Here is a 20203-nt window from a genome sequence, read left to right on the forward strand (position 1 = left end):
GCCCCAATTCAATCAACGGCAAGCATTAAGAAAGTGGATAAATGATTGAAACAATCAAATAAAAAAGCTACCAAAAACCAAAAAGCAAAAAGGATAGACAATTTTCGACAACTGCAAATTCCGGCAGGTAAACATGGAAAAATACCCCAATACCCCGGCCCACATCTATCTTCTTCCGAAGAAGATTCTTTAGGTTCTCTGAGTCACATTTTCTATGATTGATTGCGCCTAATTCACCCGCTAAATCACGTTGATCACCCGGTACCAGTATGTGTTGGAATGCAAACAATAGTAAAATCGAATCTCACACTTGACTGCTATCCAAGCAATATGATTTCATGTGGTATTACGGTAAAGACGAAGTATGTGCTGTTGTTTGAATTGATCATTTTATTTCACACTGTTGTGTACAATGCACAGCGTTACGAACACAATTTTGTTTGTTTATTAATTACATTATTTCAACAGATGGAATATTCGAGGAGGGCTGACAAAAGATTGTACACAATATTAGGCATGACTTGCAATCGGCTCCAATCGATTGCAGCAGTCTATAATTTAATTTATAATAAACACATTACAGATACCTCACGAACCAAATTATTGTGTCTCAAGCAATAGATAAGTATGTGTTATAAAAATTAAATTTTCAAATAACGGTGTTTTTTGTTTAGGGCAAATGTCACTCATTCATTTTGAAACATTTTGTGCCCAACATTAAAAATCGATTGAATTTTTCGCCCTTCCCTCAAATGCACAATCACAAAGCATCTCAAACAACATAAAAAAGTGGTTTCCTGCTATACATTTACCTCCCGCTAGCCTGTTGGCCAGTGAACTGTAATCAGGTAAAACATATAACCATGGAATTCAGATTTATGTTTCGCTCGGCGAAGGCAAATATTTTACGATGATTTGCTTATGCATTTATGCTCCTATGCTTCAGTGAGCGCCGTACACAGCACGACTTTTTGCCAGCAACCGCTCGATTCGTGGACAACCCCTGGATCGGGAATGTCACTTCTTTTTCGGGCCCCGCTAAGCGCCCTCCCATAGGCGCACGTGTGCCAAAACGGAGTTCCTGTTGATATTGCCAGAAAGCTACGGAATAGAAAAGTAGCAAAACTAAATCATCGGAAATATACGAGGCCGACCCGCGGCCGCCACTAGGTAAATGCTCCGTGCAAAACCCGTGTGAACGATTGCGGCGCTCTGTTTGTATGCACCCGAGAAGGAAAAACTCAAGGGAAAGGAATGGCAGTGCCATCGAAGGACAACCGATTCAAATCCTTAACTCGAAGAAAATCGCTTCGCAAAGTTCCTTCCATCGTTTCGCTGGCGCAACAGAATCACCGGAATGCCGCATGGTGTTAGTTTGTTTTGACTTGACGGTTGTTTTTCCCCCGCCCTTCACCAACCCCGGTCGGACGCACAACAGGCGGCGGCAAAAGTTACTTGGCGGGCCCCGGTTCCACCCGACGGTAGCATAAATCAACTTTATTAGATTCGCCCCATGAGTAACGAGCGAAAAAATCGAATTTAGATGCGGAGATTTTAAAAACAAACTTTATTCACGGCTTCCTCCCACCTGCCACACGACAAATGTGGTGGCATCAAAAGGCATTTTCATAAAAATAAATGCCATTTCAATCGAACCAGTTTGTTGATTTAGTTGCGAATGAAAAATGGTATGATAAAAGGATTTTGTAAAAAAAAAAAATGTGAAAGGAGGGTAAGTTTGTAGTCAGCGGGGGTGGAGGAAAGGTTGGAAAACATAACTACACCATTGAACTCTAAAAAACTTAAAACCAGCTCGAGGGTTTTCAACAAGGTTCCATGGTGTAATGGTTAGCACTTTGGACTCTGAATCCAACGATCCGAGTTCAAATCTCGGTGGAACCTTCAAACTTTTTTTATGTCCAATATCTATATATCTAATTTGCACGGGCTATATTTTATGTTTCCAACAGTTTGTTGCCCAGTTTAATGACTTTTGGTGACCTTTTCTGTATTATCAATTTAATTTGCATTTTCCATGCTGACAAAATAACAAAAAAATATCCTTCCCGATTAGTTTATGGCCCTTCTGCTATCCACCTAAAGGCTCTCTTGCTAGAAACCCAACGAAGTCCTCCACTAAAACAACATCACTGAGTTTATTTTAAACGAAATGGCAAATTTCATCAAACCCAAAACTGTAACAGATTGGCGTAGAATCTCAGCGTCACCAAAATGTCATCATCTCCCGAATGTCCACCGCCAGCCGGAAGGTGCAGGTGCCGGCCAGTGTGACCAAACATTTATTTACGAAATCATCCGGACTAGTTTGCCAACTTAAGCTAATGTCAACATCCCCCCTTCCCTGGTGCGGGCCTATAAATGGTATCATTTACTTCGACCCGAAACTCGATGGCCCTGTTGAACTCGCTCGCTAGTCCCGCCGCATGATACTTTCGATGGTGAAGTTGCTCGACTTTAAACCGCCAACCTTCGTCCCCTTTCCGCAGCAATCGGTCGGGATGGTGGACGCTTTTGGACTATCCGTACCGAGCGGACATCCGTTGCCTGCTGCCGTTGGGGGGCTGTTTACATTCGCATCATTCCCGGTACCTGTCACCAGCCGCTCGAGAGACGCCAATGTCGCCGAGGAAGGTGTCGCCGAGGATGTCCTCGACTCCACACCGATGGTTTGTTTCGGGAAGGTGGGCTTCAACGGTGGAGTTCCTTGCAACTCGTGGGTTGTAAATCCTAACGCCGAGTGTGCGGCTGTAAAAGGTCCGGAACGGTCGGAACTTGATCGACCTTCAGGGATGGCGTACAAGGATGTAGCTACATCGCAGCCTTTCACTCTCAGGCTACTAAGTTCGTTCAGTAAAAACGCATCCAGCTGATTTGAGCCGAAGTTGGGCGTTGATTGACTCCAGTAATTAACACTTTTTGGGGAACGCTTGCGTCGATGTCTTGAAGTATGTGCATTTTCACTATTTACTGCTCGCTGCGCCTCACCATCGTCCATTGCGACACCATTGGAGAGACTCTCCCTGCGTGGTTGTCCAAAATCGGCTTCCTCCAGAATACAGTTCAAATCTTCACTGACTCCTTGAATGTCCGTTTCTTCAGGGGATCTCGTCCTTCGATTCCCCACAGCGTCTGCGGCTGAAGAAGAAGTTTCAAAATCGGATTCCTGCATCCATCCCCTACCCAATTGGTCTTCACCGTGCACACTTCCGTTATCGCCGGCAGTTCCCGCTAATGAAAGCCCGGCTGAAGCGGTGGACGAACCATCCGGCGATGACGGAGGCGGCATCCCGGAGCAACGCCGCAGCAATGCCGCCGACGTAGACGATGGTCCGTGGCCAAAGGCCGGATGGTAGCACCCGGCGGCGCCGAGCAGCACCGACGCCGGATCCGCCAGGTCGACCTGCTGGATCAAATCATTGCGCACTATCAGATGATGGAGATCGGAGGCGTCGTGCCGGTGTTCCCTCGACCCGATGCTCTCCTGCTGCAGGTGCACGACGGATGACGACGGGCCCATAAAATCCACCGGAGGTCCCGCCGGCGGAAATGCTAATGCAAACGGCGAGCCCTGTACGGAAGGCGAAGCATAACGAAACGAAATGTAAATGAAAAGTGTCCTACACTACGAGGGAAAATGTACAGCAGGTGAGAGAATCGCGGAAAAATTGGCACGATAAAAATCTGCATTCTGTGAGAAGGAAGTTGGAAGTTCTTGTGATGTTTGAAGCCTTGGAAGAGGCACAAATTTATCTGCCCACATCAGCCTCGGAGCCGTTTGCCGGGGAAATGAGCACCAGGTATCTCTCTCTCTCTCTCTCTCTTTCGCTGCCTACCTGAAAGTGGCCGTTCAGGATCATTTTGGCATTCCGCTGGCGGCGCGTTCTCCGGCGGCGGTAATTGCCCTGCTCGAACATATCGTTCGCCGACGGGTCCAGCATCCAGTAGCTGCCTTTGCCGGCGGCCCCACCTGCGACACCGTCGGATCCACCCGATGGATCGTCCGCTTGCTGACCGCCCCCACCCTTGGCTCCGGACGCCTTATCCCTCGGCACCTTGATGAAGCAATCGTTCAGCGAAAGGTTGTGGCGGATGGAGTTCTGCCAACCCTGGCGGTTTTCACGGTAGTACGGGAAACTGGGGAAGCAAGAAGAGATCAAAAGTGTTTACAATTCGAGTGTTTGCACGTTTGTTTCTTCACGGTAGTTTTCACCACTATGAATGAGATTTAAGATCCTCAATTTGTACTCTTTAGTCCTTATAGATCTTCTCCACTGTTTTTCAACAGTTTTATTCCACATCACTGCCTGTTCTAACACATCATCCACAAATATCTTTGCATTGAACACCCAAACAAAAACACTAACGGTTTGTAGGAAATTTTAACAAGCACTGAAGATGCGTCCACGAGACATTTTGCTAATCTCACATGAATAGTACACCGTACGTTCACTTACTTATCCATGATGTACTTGTAGATACCGCTCAATGTCAACCGCTGGTCCGGGGCACTGCTGATGGCCATCGCAATCAACGCAATGTAGGAAAAGGGTGGCTTTTCCGGCCGGTGGACGGACTTCAGGAACGAAAACGGCAGCGACCAGTTGTTCAGCCCAAAGTATGAACCACCCAGGGTGGCCACACCCGGGTCGGGGTGCTGTCCGTAGCGGACTCCGTGGTGGTTGAACATTGCCAGCTCGTGGTTAAGGCTCTGAATTTGTTGTATCGCTGCCGCGTACGAACTGTACGGTAGCATTTCGTTGTGGGGGGATTTTATACACTCCTTTGGCACACAGACTCCCTTTGGGGGGGGGGGGAGAAAAATATGACCCCCTGCACTGCAAATTGCAACGGTAGGTGGTTGCAATGCTTGCTTTTTATTTTATCAGGTGATGTTATTTTTAATTCCAATTCACGATCTTCACATTCACGATTTCACAAAAGATAACTCGATCACAAGAAATGTTATGTTAGAACACATTCAAACCGCGAGAATGATCCTCACCGAAGCAACAGCGATCCTTCCACAACGAGATCAAACGTACGACTAAACGTGCGCCAGGGGGAACCTTTTTCCATCGTATCCACGGTCCACGATGACAGATCACTCGACGCCATTGACGGTTCCGTTCGCGCATCGTTAACCGCTTCCCAGTGCGCCGATCGGTAGAGGAAAATCCCACAAGAAAACCCCCTCCCCCCTCCGGCAATGCAGCCCTCCGCTGCGCGCCACACGCAAACGGATCCGTATTTATTTAATGCAAAACAGAAACAACTACTTTCATCTTCCACAAACACGCCAGCCCGCAAACCTTTTCCCGCGCGACCGACGCGCTCTTTTCGTAGAAAGGATCTATTGCCTGCGCTGCACGCTCGGGAAAATAGGAAGGAAATGCAAGTGAAAAAGAGAAAAAGGATCCGATGGTGGTTGGGATGGCCAAGGCACGACGGAGGGAGGCAAACGGTGAGGGATCGCGCACACCCAAAACGCAACCTTACCCATTATTTATGCTTTACACTACAACGAAGATCGTAAAACCATGCAGAACGAGGGCGAGAGCATGACGTATGCGGAGCAATTTTACGAGTTTTCGTACGTTCCTTTTCGCTCATTCTGTTTTTCCATACGCCGGCCTTTTCCCTTTCCTCGGCTGTTTCCGACTCGGAGTTTTCCGTGCACGCTGCGAGTTTTACGACTTCCTTTTCCCGGTCTCTCGGCGGACCGCGATCGAGCACGAGATTAACGCCGGGCTGAGAAGGAACGATCAACTCAATCGATTGCCCGCGTTCGAGCTGTCATTTTCCCATTGGCTGTTGACTCCGCCCCTTTTGTTTACTTTGACATTAAGCCGCCGCGCGAGACGTGCGCAATAGGCCTACCGGGCGATCCTTCTGGTTGGGAGCAGTTTGGGGCAGTGTTTGCTTGGTCGAGAATTGTGGAAAAGTATGGACGATTTCACGTATGATTTGTGACGGCGGGGATTAGAACGGGAATCCCATGCATCATTTGTTACTAAAATCTCAAATCTCGATAACAACCACATTCGGTCACTGTTTTCGATTTGTTGTCGTTTGGATTTGGCGAAAATTTATCTTCATTCGTTTGCTTCAACATCGAGAGGAACATGGAAAATGTGGTGTTCATTTGGAGATTCAAATGGATATCAGGTTTTTCCAAGAAGCATTTCAAGAGGAACAAAAGAAAATAAATCTTTTAATGGGGTTAGTAAATACGTTTAACAATTTTGATCGAAACAAATGTTTTAATCAGGTACGAATGGGTTCTGCTGATACATCAAAACTAACTTGGTAATAGAAAATGAATCAAGAAAAACATCGTATCTGAAAGGTTACTTTTAAATCATGTGATTTGGAAATTGAAGCTCATACTTTAGTTCGTTTAAGACTATTTCAGAAAACGTTATCTTTATTTATTTCCATTTCGGTTAACACTCATTTCCACCTTGAACCACACAACAGGCGAAAGGATGACCGTCAGTTTGCCGTTGCCTAGAACCGGTTACACATTTCCCTCACAAACATACCCACCCAACCTTAATGACGATTGCTCACTATTGTTGTTTGTTCAGCAGCTCCATCCGCTGAGTACTGCCAAATTGCCAAATAATCTTCCAACGCGTCTTTGAAGTCAATCGATCAGCCGGAATCCATACCAGGTTTTCGCGCTTAGCTTCCGTGCCGACACGGGAAGTGGAAAATTGGCCGCCCAATGCCGGTAAACACCGTTCGGGAAACGATCCAATAACCGCTTAGTACTTTGGAAGCAAAACAAAAAAGGGAAAACAAGTCCGAAAGTACCCCACGGCCGGTTCCTTTTTATCTCGGGCGCAAGTCTTTTAATCTTTGAAGCCACTTTAAAGAAGTACAGGAAATAAACAAAACATCCATCATAATAAACACCTTTCCCGCGGTGTGTTTGTACTACTGTGCGTCTGGGAAAGTGGCTGCCGACTTGTGCGGCGGCATCAGTTTGGGTACTCGCCACAGTCTTTAGTTGAGATAATTGTTAAAGATGTTCTCATGCTTGGCCAACCGTCTTTTAGCAGACGGTTCTAGAACATCGTTTGATCGACGTATGGAAATCCTGTCAAGTGTACGATCTGGGTCGCCTTTTTCCCACGTGAAAATGAAATTCCAAGAAACATCCTGCATTGCACATTTGTTACAAATTAGCATACTCTGTCTCCGCAGACAAGAAGCAAAATGAAGATCATCAAAGTAATGCGAAAATGAACCCCTTTACTGATCGCTTTCATCGCAAGCAAACATCTGTCGTCAATTTGTTGCAGCGGTATACTTCTTACTTGAAACAGTGCACATTTCAATGCGAAAAAAATCTCAGTCTACATCATTTCCTGTCATCACGTTCATCGACTTATTATCCCAATGCTACATGTCCTCGGAACGCACGCATAATTATTACTGTTGTTCCAGCCAGTCAGTTGGTTCTAATTTTTTTCATGCATTTCCTGTCCGTACAGCTTCAATTTTTACGAGTACCTTTTTTTATTGTTTCATCTCTTCGCTTTGCAGCTTTCACCCGCCACATCGTGGGTTGCGCTCCTTATGATATATTATTTGTTTATGAACTGTCCCATCCCAGTCGTTTGCTCTGCGGGACAAATTCGGTACATAACCGACATGCTCTACAGCATGTTTTCCACTTTCCAGCCATGTTTTTATACATGCTGTCCCATTTAACATCATCGTACGATCGCACCGATTCCTGGCAACCGTTGCACCCGTCACGCTGTCGATGGCTTTAGGTTTTACGACTTTCGTGGCTGCAACGTTCCAGACCGGCAAGTCCCGCTTTTTGGCACCGTGCGGAGCAGTGGGAAAATGTTAGGCATGGGCCCTACTGCATAGAGGATTACATGCGGACAAGTTCTGCTTCCATGAAATGCAACGGTATTTCTCACAAGAAACGAAAGGATTGATTAAAAACACATTTTCTTAAGACCATTTCTATCACTTAAAAGATTTTTTTTCCATAAATATTCATTCCTCTATACCATGTTTCCCATCATTATCTAATATTATTAACTTTACACCTTTTTACCTAAGTTATATGTCAATATAGATTCCTCACCCACCTTCTTCCTTTTTATTCTGTTTAATTTCTTTTCTACACTGACCTGAAAAAATAATTCTCTGATTCTTATGCCAAGCAAACCCCTTCGCACGGAGAACAAAGAGCTGAACTGTGACAAACGAGGAAACAAATCTTAAGACAAACATTTCCACTATCCCCATCTTTTTCGTAATGTTACCAAGAAAGGCTTAACTGCAGAAAACGCCAGTTGAACCTTCATATTGTATGTATTGATCGTTGCAAACCCAAGCTGATTGAACGAAGTGAGTCCGCCTTAACGTGAGACGGCGCGAAAAGTGCTCTATCACGTCGGAAAACTCTCGGCCGGTGGAACAAATGACAGTCCAAAGACCATCGTTTGCGGCTGTCCGTTTGCTAGCACGACATCACCGGGCACTAGGGTTTGTGTCTATTTGCCTCATTTCCCCATTTTCACCGCAGTGATCGTGGTAAAAGCGGGTTGCGGAAAAATTCCCTCCCCTCTAAAGGCAACACTTATGGAGCGGAATTTTATGATTGTTTTTCTAACGGCTTTAAATTTCCCCGCTCCCTTTATAAAGTTGCAACCCACACACACACACACACACACACACACATGCATCGATAGCAGCAAGACGCGATGATGCAGCGAAATGCAGTGCTGTGTTATTTTGTGACCCTTTCCCTACACCCCCTACTATCACCAAATTGTAAGGGATTTCAGTTTTTCCTGTGCGGGCAAGTTTCGTTCCGTTTACAGGACGGATTGCACCGTCGAGCACGTGACATTTATGGCTTTTCTTTTTAGTCCCCTTTTTTCTCTCCTTCACTCGCTACCGATTCCGGGATCGACCACTTCCCTCTACCGTGTGCCACCGGTGTCCTGGGTTTTGATGTTGTTCGACGGCACCTCGCCACCAGCGCCAACCCAGAGTGCGGGCAAAGGAAAAAGGAAAATATTTTATATTTGAGCTGCACAAACATCAGTTCCCGTCGTTTTCGGTCGAGCGGCTGGCCGGGGAATCTGGCCCAGCGACACCGGTACCGCATGCACCGGGCGCGATGGAGTAACAAATTAGTGTCGCTATTTGTTTTCTTTATGTTTGCTTAATTGACGTTAATACACGAAGTGCCGGGGATGGGCGCCGTTTGTAAGCCCGGCAGCGGATTCGAAGCCATCGAAAAGCTGTTTACTTTTATCACTATTACCACCAGCATCCACGGCTAGTTGGTGAGACGACAAAATGGGATGTTTAGCAGGGAATGAAGCCACTTCCGCTAATCTCTACCGTTTGATGGTGCCACTGTGTAAAGCTTGTGCTAAAATCAGAACGCAGTGGAAAATAGTGGTTTGGTGTATGCGGTTTGCATTGAAAGGGTTTGTGTGAACCAAATTGTTCTACCATATCAATGAATAAAGTTAGTAAAATATCTAACATTTTGGAGTTTAAAAAAACAAACGAAGTGATACTATATAGCTGAATCTACTATCAAACACTAATAAACAGTATTTATTTAGTATAACCAAAAGCTTACCACAAATGTTTTATTTTATTAAACCACTGTGATATTGTTAAACAAACCGGGTACATTCAAGATAAACAGTCGGAAATATGTCCACACAATCAAGCATACTTTATTTATTTATTGTCCCGGAAAAGATCGTGCCCGAAATCAAAATATTTATCAAACTTTCAGGAGAACATCACGAGCACCAGAGTTGGACTAAGCCGTGCATAAAAGTCCCGTCTAATTTCGTCCCACAGTCAAACGGTTAGGAACCGCGTGAGTGAAGTGTGAAGGAATGCATCAGAACGCAGTATTTTCCCGCGTGCGAGTGCTTTTGTTTTGATTTGTCCTACCAAATGGTCCGAAAAAGAGTTAACCGACGCGACATTGTTGGACCGGGTGACAATTGACGGAATGGTAGCGTTAGTACGTAAATTCCAGTGTTCTAAGTGTCGCCACAGAAAAGAAACCACCATTCCGAAAAATGAGACTTTCGCCCATTCAAAGGAAAGCCACAGGCACGTGTTCTTGAGTGGACAATTTCGGTGACAAATTTCCATTCGACCTAGGATATTTAGTTGATTTTACTCGTTTGGTAGCACGATCCGCTACTGACATGGAAAAATGTCTACACATCAGCGGTTTTCTAGTTCCATTTTTGGATACTCCGAGACTCTCTACCTCACTAAGTATGTATAGGACCTGACCTGTGTAAATTTAACGGTTCTTATCGCTATGAAAATCTTACAATTTAGCTCAAAGATAAACAAAACTCTTTGAAACCGAACATATTGTGTGTTACGTGTTAGTTTATTAAATGATTTTTAAAAAACTAACTAGAGATCTGTTTATAGACATTAACATTCATCTTTCTCAAAAAATTAAAGGACGTATGCCCAAAACTTGTAGTTGAAAATTTGTGTGTTGAAAAATAATAATGTGTTATTATTTGAACAAATTAATATCTTTGGTGTTTATTTCAACAACAAGAATTTATTTTTCAAAACAACTTTTATTGTTCAGACACATTTCATTACACCGTTTTGAAACATTTTTGCATCGTTTATTCAACCGGGACCAACCGGCATTCCGTTACTTTGTGTGGTCAGGAAGTCAGCACCAGAGTACTGTCGTGCAATTCAGCTGACCCGTCAGGAAGCAGAAACGCCGCTTGGTGGTTTGCTGGGAAAATGTTTGCTGTGAAAACCGGAGGGCGACGGCACACCGGAATTTTTCCCCAGACTACAAGATTAATGGCAATATTTCACTCAGCCCCTTCCACCCCTAAAAAGGACGATTTCGATTTCGGTGACATTCTTCTACCGCACCGGGTCGGCGGAAACCCTTAAGACGGCCTTTGCGTTCGCGAAACCTGTCAGATCGTGTCATGCGGTTAGCGATCGCACCACCGCACGGCGGAAGCGACAGTGCTTCTTTCGGTTCCGGTGGGTTGAATGTTATTCCGGATGCTAATGGACCGTGCAGTCTAGGGGCGAGCCATGGTTTCTTCATTCATGGAGTGTTTATTTTTAGCGCCGGGAACGATGCAGCTTCAATTCAACTGGAAAGTGTTGCATTCAAAATATGCAAATAAATAAATTATCAATGATTCGTTTTGGGGACCGTAGCGTACACGTTCTGCAGCAATCCAAACAAAGATACATTAAACGGCGACGATCGGGAAGAATGTTTAGCTTAAAATAACAAGTCACCTTCGTCTTGTCATCTGAACTATGTTCTTCGAATTTATGTAAAGTAAAAGTTCGTTTTAACTGCAGCTCAGTGTTTAAAGACACCATAACTCAACATATCTAAATCTCATAGAAAATAATAATTATTCATTTGTGACTGTAGCCAATTTTAAAAAGATAATCATTATACCACATAAACTCTGCAATCTTATCCAATCCGTCGATTCATTTGTAATGGCTACACGACCACCGCACAATATTGACACGTCATCAACAACTCGTGCTAGCGTGTTGTAAAAACACCCCGATAAAGTATCTAATGAGCTCACTATTTTCCAATCCAGATGCGGACCGATGGATTTTCTCGCACCACCAAACCCTACTTTCCCAAGCCCGGTTCAATGATGCCGCCCACGATCAGATCGATTGATGGGCCGTGTTTATGCAGATCCTATGTGTGCGAGATGCATTGTCCACCACCCGGCGGTGGGAGGGAGCTCCCGGGTGCACGGAAAACATTATCCCAACGAGATATACATGGAAAACTGTTGGTGGAAAATAACAAGCCGGACACGAACCGATGCCGACGCGGTCTGGGCAAACGGAAGAAGGCCGTTAAATTCGGTTAAACGGTTGTTTGTGTGTTTTTCAATTCACTATTCACGATTTTCCCGATTTTTATTGACTTCGATTTGGGTGGTTTCGGTTGTGGTTTTTTTTATTTAACCATGCATTCTTCATTGTCCAACCGCACCGTGGAAGGGGTGGTTCGTTCGAAAGCTGCTCTTTCGGAATCGGGAATCAGATTTTCCAACGGAACCAAAACATTTCCCCGCCTGCCACTCCGATGCCCTCGGTGGGGATGTATCCGGCACAGCTTGAGGGTGCAATATTATGTTCCGTTGCTTCAGCTTGGCCACAACTTTATTACAGTTCTTTTTGCTTCCCCCCACCCGATCGTTCACAGCCAAACCAATCGATATTTTCCGATCCTCATTTACTCATTTACTCGTTCAGCTCGAAAGAGACGCAAACCGCAGCACAGAAAAATCGACCGGCCGGTCGCGTTTTTTTCCGTATTTATTTGATCGATTGTTTATTTGTTTTGAATTTTACACCAGTTTTGCCTTTATTCGTTCGGGCAAGAAGCGTGAGGAAATCCCCGGTGGAGGCCACCCGGAAAATAGGAACCAGCAGCCGGCAATGATGAACGATCGTTTCGAAGGTGCGAACGGTCCAACGGAACCGATCGTTACCCGGAGACCTCGTTAGCAAAACCCGGATCCAAAAGGATCTACCGCCCCGAAGGAGGAGGAAATCTACTATTGTGCCTCGCCCAACGGCCGCAAGTTACACGGAAAACGCGCTGGCGGTACATTTTGGACGGGTCAGCGGTTTTGCCGCTCCAAAAACAGCGTTTTACGACCCACAAACGATCGTAAAATCTTAACCGCACACTTTGATCTTTTTTAGCAAAGGAAGCAACCACTCGTTCCATCTTTCTCCAACCGACGCTTTCGGCGAGTGAAAACGCGGCCCTGCCTGGGGTTTCCACATTACATTTTTCCTTGCTCGTAAAATAAGCACACGGGTGGTCGTCTCCCGTGGAGATTGCCAACACGATCGTTGGTAATTAATCTGTGTGTAGAAACCAAAATGTTTTGCTAGTTGATTGTTAATTGTCTCGTTTTATACAAACATGGTACAAAAATGCCCAAAACATACGGTATGAAAATTGATTTATCAATAATTCATCGAATGCTGCGTTCTATTTCATTCCATTGTGAATCCTAAGTCCTCATTAAGCTGTGGAAGACAAAAAAAACACGTCAACCGATAGCAATATGGAAGCCCAGAGATTGACCTTGTTTATTACACTCTAAACGAGCGTTCATAAACATTTCAATTGCCAATGAATTTCGATTAAGTGCATTAGACCTCATCCTCTTCACGGTTCCGAACCAGCGAGCAACCACGGTGAGCCAAGAATCCGTTTAAAAATTCCCATAATGTTCATACGCCGCTTACGGGCTTTTCATTGCTTCATCAAAGATCAATCATAGTCCCACGGCGGTGTTGGCGAATGGTGAGTTCTGGTGTCGCCTCAAACCCCTCAACCTCACCCGAACCCTCCGTCGAGCACGCGTAAGTATGGATCAACTTAAACGGTTAATTGACATATTTTGACGTCAGCATCTTAAGAAGTCGTAAACAGGGCGTCGCGAGGGGAACTATACAAGGCTGATGTGCTCGCGTTTTTGATCTATTCTCGCGCTAGCGCGTTTTCCGTTCGTTTTCTCCCCTCGGCAGAGCCGAAAACCCATCAAACCGACGTCGACATTTAGTGGCTGGCTGGTCGTCGCGGAAGGTCTCCCCGCCGGCAGCGAAGGTCGGATCTGATTTGTTCGATTTGTTTCCGAGAAGCAATTTGTAAACAGATCACATTTTTCCCATACCATACCGGGCCTGATGCCTGCTGGCTGGAACGAGCTGATCTTTCGGCGCTTTGTGGCACGCACTGTGTGCAGCGGAGTCTCCTCGGGGTCTACCAAACCAGAGATGAAAGAAGCAGAGCAAATTGTTACACGGAGTGAAGAAAGAAACAACCTGTACTATTTAAAGGACCGCTGTCGTCCGTTTGAAGGGTACAACGGGGAGGGATTCGACAGTGTTTTGCATGTTGGGAGAAAATGGTGGCTGAAAATGTTGTAAATATCAAGGCCCACCCATGGATGTGGCGAACTTTCAACAGCGATTTTCAACAGCGTGGTTTATGGCTTTCAGTTCCTGGTTCTCTGCTAATGAGATGTATTTATTCCACTCTCCTCGTAGGCGATGTGCAACCGGAATTAGTAAAATCAGTTTGATCCAACGAAATACATAAACTGCTAACTGTCATCGCCATATCCGACAGCTTCCAGATCACTCGATCTTCGAAAACTGATCGCCACGGGACCGAGCTGGTTATACTTTTATAGCCTCCATTTATTTTCGATTGTATTTAAACAACCCGCAAGCCCGCGCCCTCCCTGACGTGACCGACGTTTCAGCAGATCGTTGCGTTAGGCCTGGCCAGGACACATCGGCGAGAACATCACATCGGCCGATGCAGGTTCCCGGTTATGGTTCCTCGGGACTCGAGTGGCAGGTTTCTGTCGCTCGAAATGCACTCCGCCAGTAGCGGCAATGTGGTATGATGCTTCCGACCGAACCAGAAAGCCGGTATCGTTTACGCCGGCTCGTAAAATCCGGGACGCTACGAGTTAGGGAAATGATTTAACTACTTCCAGGGAAATTTTTGTGTTTTTAATACCACACAAACGAACTCACAATTACTGGAAAATTACTCCAGAGACTCGCGTCATCCAGTGCGGCTGGCTTGCCCCCGATAGCGCAAACATGTGTTTGTCAGAGCCGTCCCGTCGGCATTCGGGTCCATCGGGCCTGTCTTTGGCTAAGCCGGTAAGGTCACAACCAACGAAAGATGCCAAAATAGGAAACCGTATCGACGGGTCCCGGCCAACGAACCACTTCCTTTCCAAGGATTGATGACGGATGCCCCGGAGCAGCGCCAGCGGAGACAGTTTTATAGGTGAAAGTAATGACGATTTTCGGGATTTTACAACCATTCTATCCTCCCGACGGGGGAAGGTACAGGGACTTCTAATGCGTTATGCGGTAATAAAGTAGCGCGCTGGGTAATTTGAGTGCGCCATCGAGGGCATCCGAAATGCAGCCCCGAAACAGATACTTACCAACGGTAGGTTGTCCAATGTCATTGGCGGATGTGACTGAAGCTACAAAACTGGAATTTGTTTGTTTGAAGTGTTTAAAGTTGTTGTATTCATTACACAGTCATTATCATTGTGATTTTTTTTTATCTAGACAAAATGTATCTTCGCACCACCGAAGAATTCGTTTGTTTCTTTTACACTCTCTTATATACCCTAAATTTAGTTAGATAACAGCTTGGCACCCTCATCTGGCCAAGAACTATTGAAGCTGTACAATACGGCGCTCAATAGAAAATAAACTAGAAATTAAAAAAAAAACTCTTCAAGCTTGTACCCTAAACGGTTCAAAGCTAAATAAAAGCATGGAAAATTTAATTTAGTGAAAGCAAAATGAACAGTCTACATCTCGTTAGGTTTTAATTGAAACGGGCATGTGGACTCGATATAAACACTTTAAATAAAAAAGGTTCTCTAGGAAACATCGTTTAAATGGACAGGCAAAGGAAATTGCGCCACCAAAAGCTATCTTCCCAGTGTCATTTTTGAGCAACAGATTGTCAATTTGCGTTGATTTACTGATTATTTTTTCAACAAACTTAAATTTAAACAATAAATAACCTGCCGGTATGTGGCACGGTCACAGTGAGTCGAGTCTAAAAATGTTTTGATGGCAAACGCTCATTCATCTAGCGCCACTCAACTTTTACCATTTTTTCACACGATCCCTTGTTACTAAGCTTGAGGACGCAAAAATATACCGCACAGAAGATATCCTGATATGTTATTCTTAGGCCCGCTTATCTGAATGGTTTTAATCGGATGCGCTCCATGATACAACGCTGATTCGATGGACTCGAAAATGTACAAAATTTTAGATTAGTGGATACCGTAGATGTACCATATTTGGCGCAGTTAAGGAAATTCTGCATAGAAAGTTGGATAACAAAATCAATGTTCGGTCAAATCATACCATTTTTTGCACAGTGCTAGCCTAACTACCATAGCATATAATAAAAATAAGTGAGAAACTCTTAAATTGCTATTTCTTCAAGTTTCAGAAACTCTTTGTGTGACATATCATGTTCCTAACTTGGCGTATGGTTTTTGCTATGTTCCTTACTTGGCGCGATGTGTTCCTTACTTGGCGCACTCAAAACAAATTGGATGTAGGTTCATGACATTCAACAATTTTATTCAAAAGTCAACTTAAAACAATAGAAACACATTTGAACAGCAATTAAAAAATCAAATTGGCTTTTTTTGCCGCGGACTTTGGCTTATCTCGCGCAAATGAAACTATCTCTTCCCTAGCTTTTATAATCTTCATTCATCAAAGCCTTCTATGATTCAAAAATATCTAGCAGCGCAAACATTCATATTCTCCACGGGGAATAATTAGGAACACTGTGAGCCAAACTTGGCGCAAAATATTTTCGCTTAAAAATTAGCATAAAAATCTCAAAAAACGCCGAATCTAACCACGATTTATTGAAAATACTTACTTTTTGATAGTTTCTGATAAATAAAATCTCTAATAATTTTTCCTTTGCGTATAAATTATTGGAAACAGTTGAACCCACTCCTTAGCAGCGTTGCTAACGCGGGTAAAAAATGGCGCACTTGTGAGATGGAATTTTACATTTAATTATATATACATTCAATAACTAAAAACCAATAACATGTTTTGATGCGGATGTATTGTACAAACATAAACAAATATTTGACTGCATATTTAAGGCTGAAATGTTTTGGAAATAGTCTAATATCGAAGAAAATATTAGAAAGTGCGCCAAATTTGGACCCGCGCCAAGTATGGTGCTTCTACGGTATATCAAAATTCGCTAATAACAAATAAAAAATTTGTGTGTATAAACGTTTATTACTTAGATCAGTATGTACCATGCTCGAAATAAGTAAATCAACCATTTGAACCGTAGATTCAATTTTCAAAATGCATTTGAACACGTGATTTTTTTTAAAAATGTGGCTTTTATCCGCAACGTAAAAAATATTTTTAACTTACTGCCAAATAAGACAGATGTGTTACACCTGAACAATATACGCATCCTTGAAATGCCAAACCAAATGTAAACAAAAGTGCTCCGTATTTCTGTACATCGCTCATACCCCATGGAATTGGTTATTAATTGTTACTGAATTAATAAAAACAGCGTTCTTATTTATGATTCTACGCTTCAAGTTAAATAACATTAATTCACAGTCCCACCATGAATCCTATGACGTGAGTATGAACGATACCCATCCATAGAGTCTATACAAAAGTGTTGATGATTCTTCTCTCTTCTATCTTTCTAGAAATATGAAGAATGTGCTCAAACTAAGCGAGCAAGATCTAAAATATGGTGGAAAAAACTCTTGGCACGATCAGTACCGCGACAGCGCGTGGATATTTATCGGTGGACTGCCGTACGACCTAAGTGAGGGCGACGTGATATGCGTATTTTCGCAGTACGGTGAAATTGTAAACATCAACCTGGTGCGTGATAAGGAATCGGGAAAGTCTAAAGGCTTTGCTTTTATCTGCTATGAAGATCAACGTTCAACGATTCTTGCCGTGGATAATCTAAACGGTATCAAGCTGCTTGGCAAAACACTACGGGTCGATCATGTGCAGGATTACAAACCACCGAAGGAGAACGAAAAAACAGACGAGGAAACTCGCAAATTATACATGGAAGGCTGTGCTCCAAAGGCTCAGAAACGCTGAGCATTGAACAGTAAATTAGCATAATAAACTATTTAATATGTACACCTTTTTTAGATACCTTTTTTTTATTTTGAAATATTGTGGATTGTTTGTTGTTAAAAACTGCACACAAGTTACATGCCGTGCCAATATGTTCAACAACCACTAGGCACACGGATAACCAGCTGATTACTGTTGACGTTTCTATTTCCTTCTGCCACAATTTCGCGGTGTTTTGTAAACTAGCAGAAGTGAAAATGGTTTAGGTGTGCCTGTGCAAGTCGTAAATGCACAAGGAAATGGGAATTTATCTAAATTAGCTGTTGTATTCAACCACACAAAAAGAAATATCAAAAAGTCTCGTGACTAGTGTAAAGCGTATCGCATTCCTAGTTTAAAAGACTATGGCCAACTGGCTGTGCGCAGAAAGAGCTCGAGTTCCTTTGCTTCATCCGAACGTCGTAAAAAGTATCATTCGGTCATCATCGTTGCCTTCGAAGGTTATCCGATATACCGACCGTGAACTAGCACGATTGCAGGACAGCTTAAATTGATTGGGCTGTATTGATATTCGTTCGGATAATCCATCTAACGATCTTCATACATAGGATTTAAAACAAGTCCCTCAGCTTTCACTCGCTTCTGGACTTCCCCTACCGGACGATGGATTCAACGTCTGGTGATGCCGGAAAGGAGGACGACGACGAGAGTTCCTCCTCATCGTCCAGTGGAACAGAGTCAACTTCACCGAAACGTTCGGAGCTGGATGATTTCCGCGAAAAGTGGCAACAGGAATTGAAGAAGGAACAGCAACACGCTGTCCAAAACCCCTCGCAACCGACACCAGCGTCTTCGCCAGTCGTTGTTACAGACGGGGACTGGGAACGTCTGTCCATCGATCAGCAGGCACGTGCCTTGTACATGCAAGGTTCCGAGCTGGAACGGAGTGGCAAAGTTTACGAAGCCATGCGTCTATACCGCCGGGCAACACAGCTCGTGCCAGACATTGAATTTAAAGTCTACGAGAAAAAGCACGCACCAGCGCCGTCGAACGATGCTGCAACCGGAGCTGATCCGATCGTCGATGAGCTAGTTGAACGCATGATCGAAGCGAACATCGACGAAGAGGAAGAGAATTTGGAAAATGTTGATTTGGGACTTCGATTCCAGGCGTTGATGGCCCGGTCTCGAAAACTATTCGAACGGGCCAATAACGACCGTATGCTTATCGTCACTTCGGCCCATTTATCGGACCTTCCCATGGAGCTGATACTGTACATCCTCCGGTGGGTTGTATCGTGCGATCTGGATATGAAATCGCTCGAAAGGTTTGCATCAGTTTGCCGTGGATGCTATCTGCTTGCTAGAGATCCGGAAATATGGCGTCACGCTTGTATGAGGTAAGAGTATTTTCAATGGTTTTTTTAAAATCTATTTAATATCTTTTTATTGTTCACCTTGCAGAGTCTGGGGTGTCAATCTTGGGGCGTTGAAGGGGAGTCAGTTTGGTAGTTGGCGCGAGATGTATATTAAGCGACCACGGATCCTATTCCACGGTTGCTACATCAGTCGCGCAAGCTATCTACGTTCCGGTGAGAACAGCTTCCAGGATCAATTCTATCGCCCCGTGCAGCTGGTGGAGTACTATCGCTATTTCCGATTCTTCGCCGATGGCAAAGTGTTGATGCTTACAACCGCCGATGAACCGCAGCAATGTGTCGTAAAGCTTAAACAACGCTACCCGGTACAGAACGAAATACTTCGTGGACACTATCGGTATGTCGAAGTAAAAGGTGTTTCATAGCAAAAAAAAACACTTCCTTTTCTCATTCTATTTAGATTGTTGGATGATATGGTAATCATCGTCATACAGCGCAACCGTCCACCGGCAAACGCACACTTACATCGTCCGGGCAGAAAGGTACGCGATACCGAGCCGGAGTATGGTCAACAGCAAACGTTCTACATGGAACTGCAGATCGTTAGCACCGCCAAGCGGCAGTTCAGTCAGCTGCACTGGAAGCAGTACACGATGGTGCAGCTACGAAACAATCAGGAGAAAACGACCCAGTTCGATCTGAGTACGACTAAGTATCCACCGTTGTACTTTTCACGAGTCAAAAGCTACCACCAGGAATCGGAAGGACCATTGAAATAGCTTCTGAGCTGGAATCATTACTTATTTTTCGTGAGCTTAACAGAAGGAATACCTGGTTTATTATTTGCCAGTGAACGGTCCGATTGACCATTGGTACCTATTTTAATCAGAGTAGGTTATAGGTTCGATTTTAAAATCGAAATAAAAAAAAGATATATAGCAAAGCAACAGGTGTGCTGGATTAACAACAATGAGCTGGAAAAGTGAATACCGAAAGGAAAAGAAATAAAAAAATTAATGGTGAATGATATTTGTGAACTTCAACGAGATGACACGATTAGGAAATAATGA

At 44.2% G+C, this 20203-nt stretch overlaps 4 protein-coding genes and 1 non-coding gene across 5 annotated transcripts in view; 4 read left to right on the forward strand and 1 right to left on the reverse strand.

The window, feature by feature from the left end:
• Positions 1-19346, forward strand: part of LOC131266950 (2-aminoethanethiol dioxygenase) — a 395883-nt gene extending 376537 nt beyond the window's left edge. Inside the window, exon 3 of the transcript XR_009178377.1 lies at positions 19333-19346. The gene's annotated coding sequence lies outside the window, so the exon portion shown is untranslated. The remainder of the gene's footprint in view (positions 1-19332) is intronic.
• Trnaq-cug (transfer RNA glutamine (anticodon CUG)) lies at positions 1831-1902 on the forward strand. Its single transcript has one exon. It is a non-coding gene; the product is annotated as a tRNA-Gln (tRNA).
• LOC131265314 (uncharacterized) lies at positions 2432-4774 on the reverse strand. The gene is made up of 3 exons (XM_058267574.1): positions 4476-4774; positions 3855-4155; positions 2432-3589 (listed from the first exon to the last, which is right to left on the reverse strand). The coding sequence occupies exons 1-3, from the start codon at positions 4772-4774 to the stop codon at positions 2432-2434; spliced, it is 1758 nt and encodes a 585-aa protein (XP_058123557.1).
• LOC131266958 (RNA-binding motif protein, X-linked 2) lies at positions 17139-17815 on the forward strand. The gene is made up of 2 exons (XM_058269660.1): positions 17139-17289; positions 17364-17815. Exons 1-2 carry the CDS (start codon positions 17276-17278, stop codon positions 17773-17775), a joined length of 426 nt encoding a protein of 141 aa, XP_058125643.1. The 5' UTR covers positions 17139-17275; the 3' UTR covers positions 17776-17815.
• LOC131266940 (F-box only protein 9) lies at positions 18006-20174 on the forward strand. The gene is made up of 3 exons (XM_058269640.1): positions 18006-19154; positions 19219-19530; positions 19594-20174. Exons 1-3 carry the CDS (start codon positions 18418-18420, stop codon positions 19910-19912), a joined length of 1368 nt encoding a protein of 455 aa, XP_058125623.1. The 5' UTR covers positions 18006-18417; the 3' UTR covers positions 19913-20174.
• The last annotated feature ends 29 nt before the right edge of the window (positions 20175-20203 follow it).

This window comes from Anopheles coustani, chromosome 2, assembly GCF_943734705.1.
Source record: "Anopheles coustani chromosome 2, idAnoCousDA_361_x.2, whole genome shotgun sequence".
Lineage (NCBI taxonomy): Eukaryota > Metazoa > Arthropoda > Insecta > Diptera > Culicidae > Anopheles > Anopheles coustani.

Bases quoted from the DNA above. Each gene is read 5' to 3' on its own strand.
- LOC131265314 (XM_058267574.1), bottom strand. From the start codon at position 4,774: ATGCTACCGTACAGTTCGTACGCGGCAGCGATACAACAAATTCAGAGC. The intron at 4,156-4,475 runs GTAAGTGAACGT...TTGCTTCCCCAG, and splicing joins TACAAGTACATCATGGATAA to TTTCCCGTACTACCGTGAAA. The intron at 3,590-3,854 runs GTAGGCAGCGAA...CCTTCCGTACAG, and splicing joins TCCTGAACGGCCACTTTCAG to GGCTCGCCGTTTGCATTAGC.
- LOC131266940 (XM_058269640.1), top strand. From the start codon at position 18,418: ATGGATTCAACGTCTGGTGATGCCGGAAAGGAGGACGACGACGAGAGT. The intron at 19,155-19,218 runs GTAAGAGTATTT...TTCACCTTGCAG, and splicing joins TGGCGTCACGCTTGTATGAG to AGTCTGGGGTGTCAATCTTG. The intron at 19,531-19,593 runs GTATGTCGAAGT...CATTCTATTTAG, and splicing joins ATACTTCGTGGACACTATCG to ATTGTTGGATGATATGGTAA.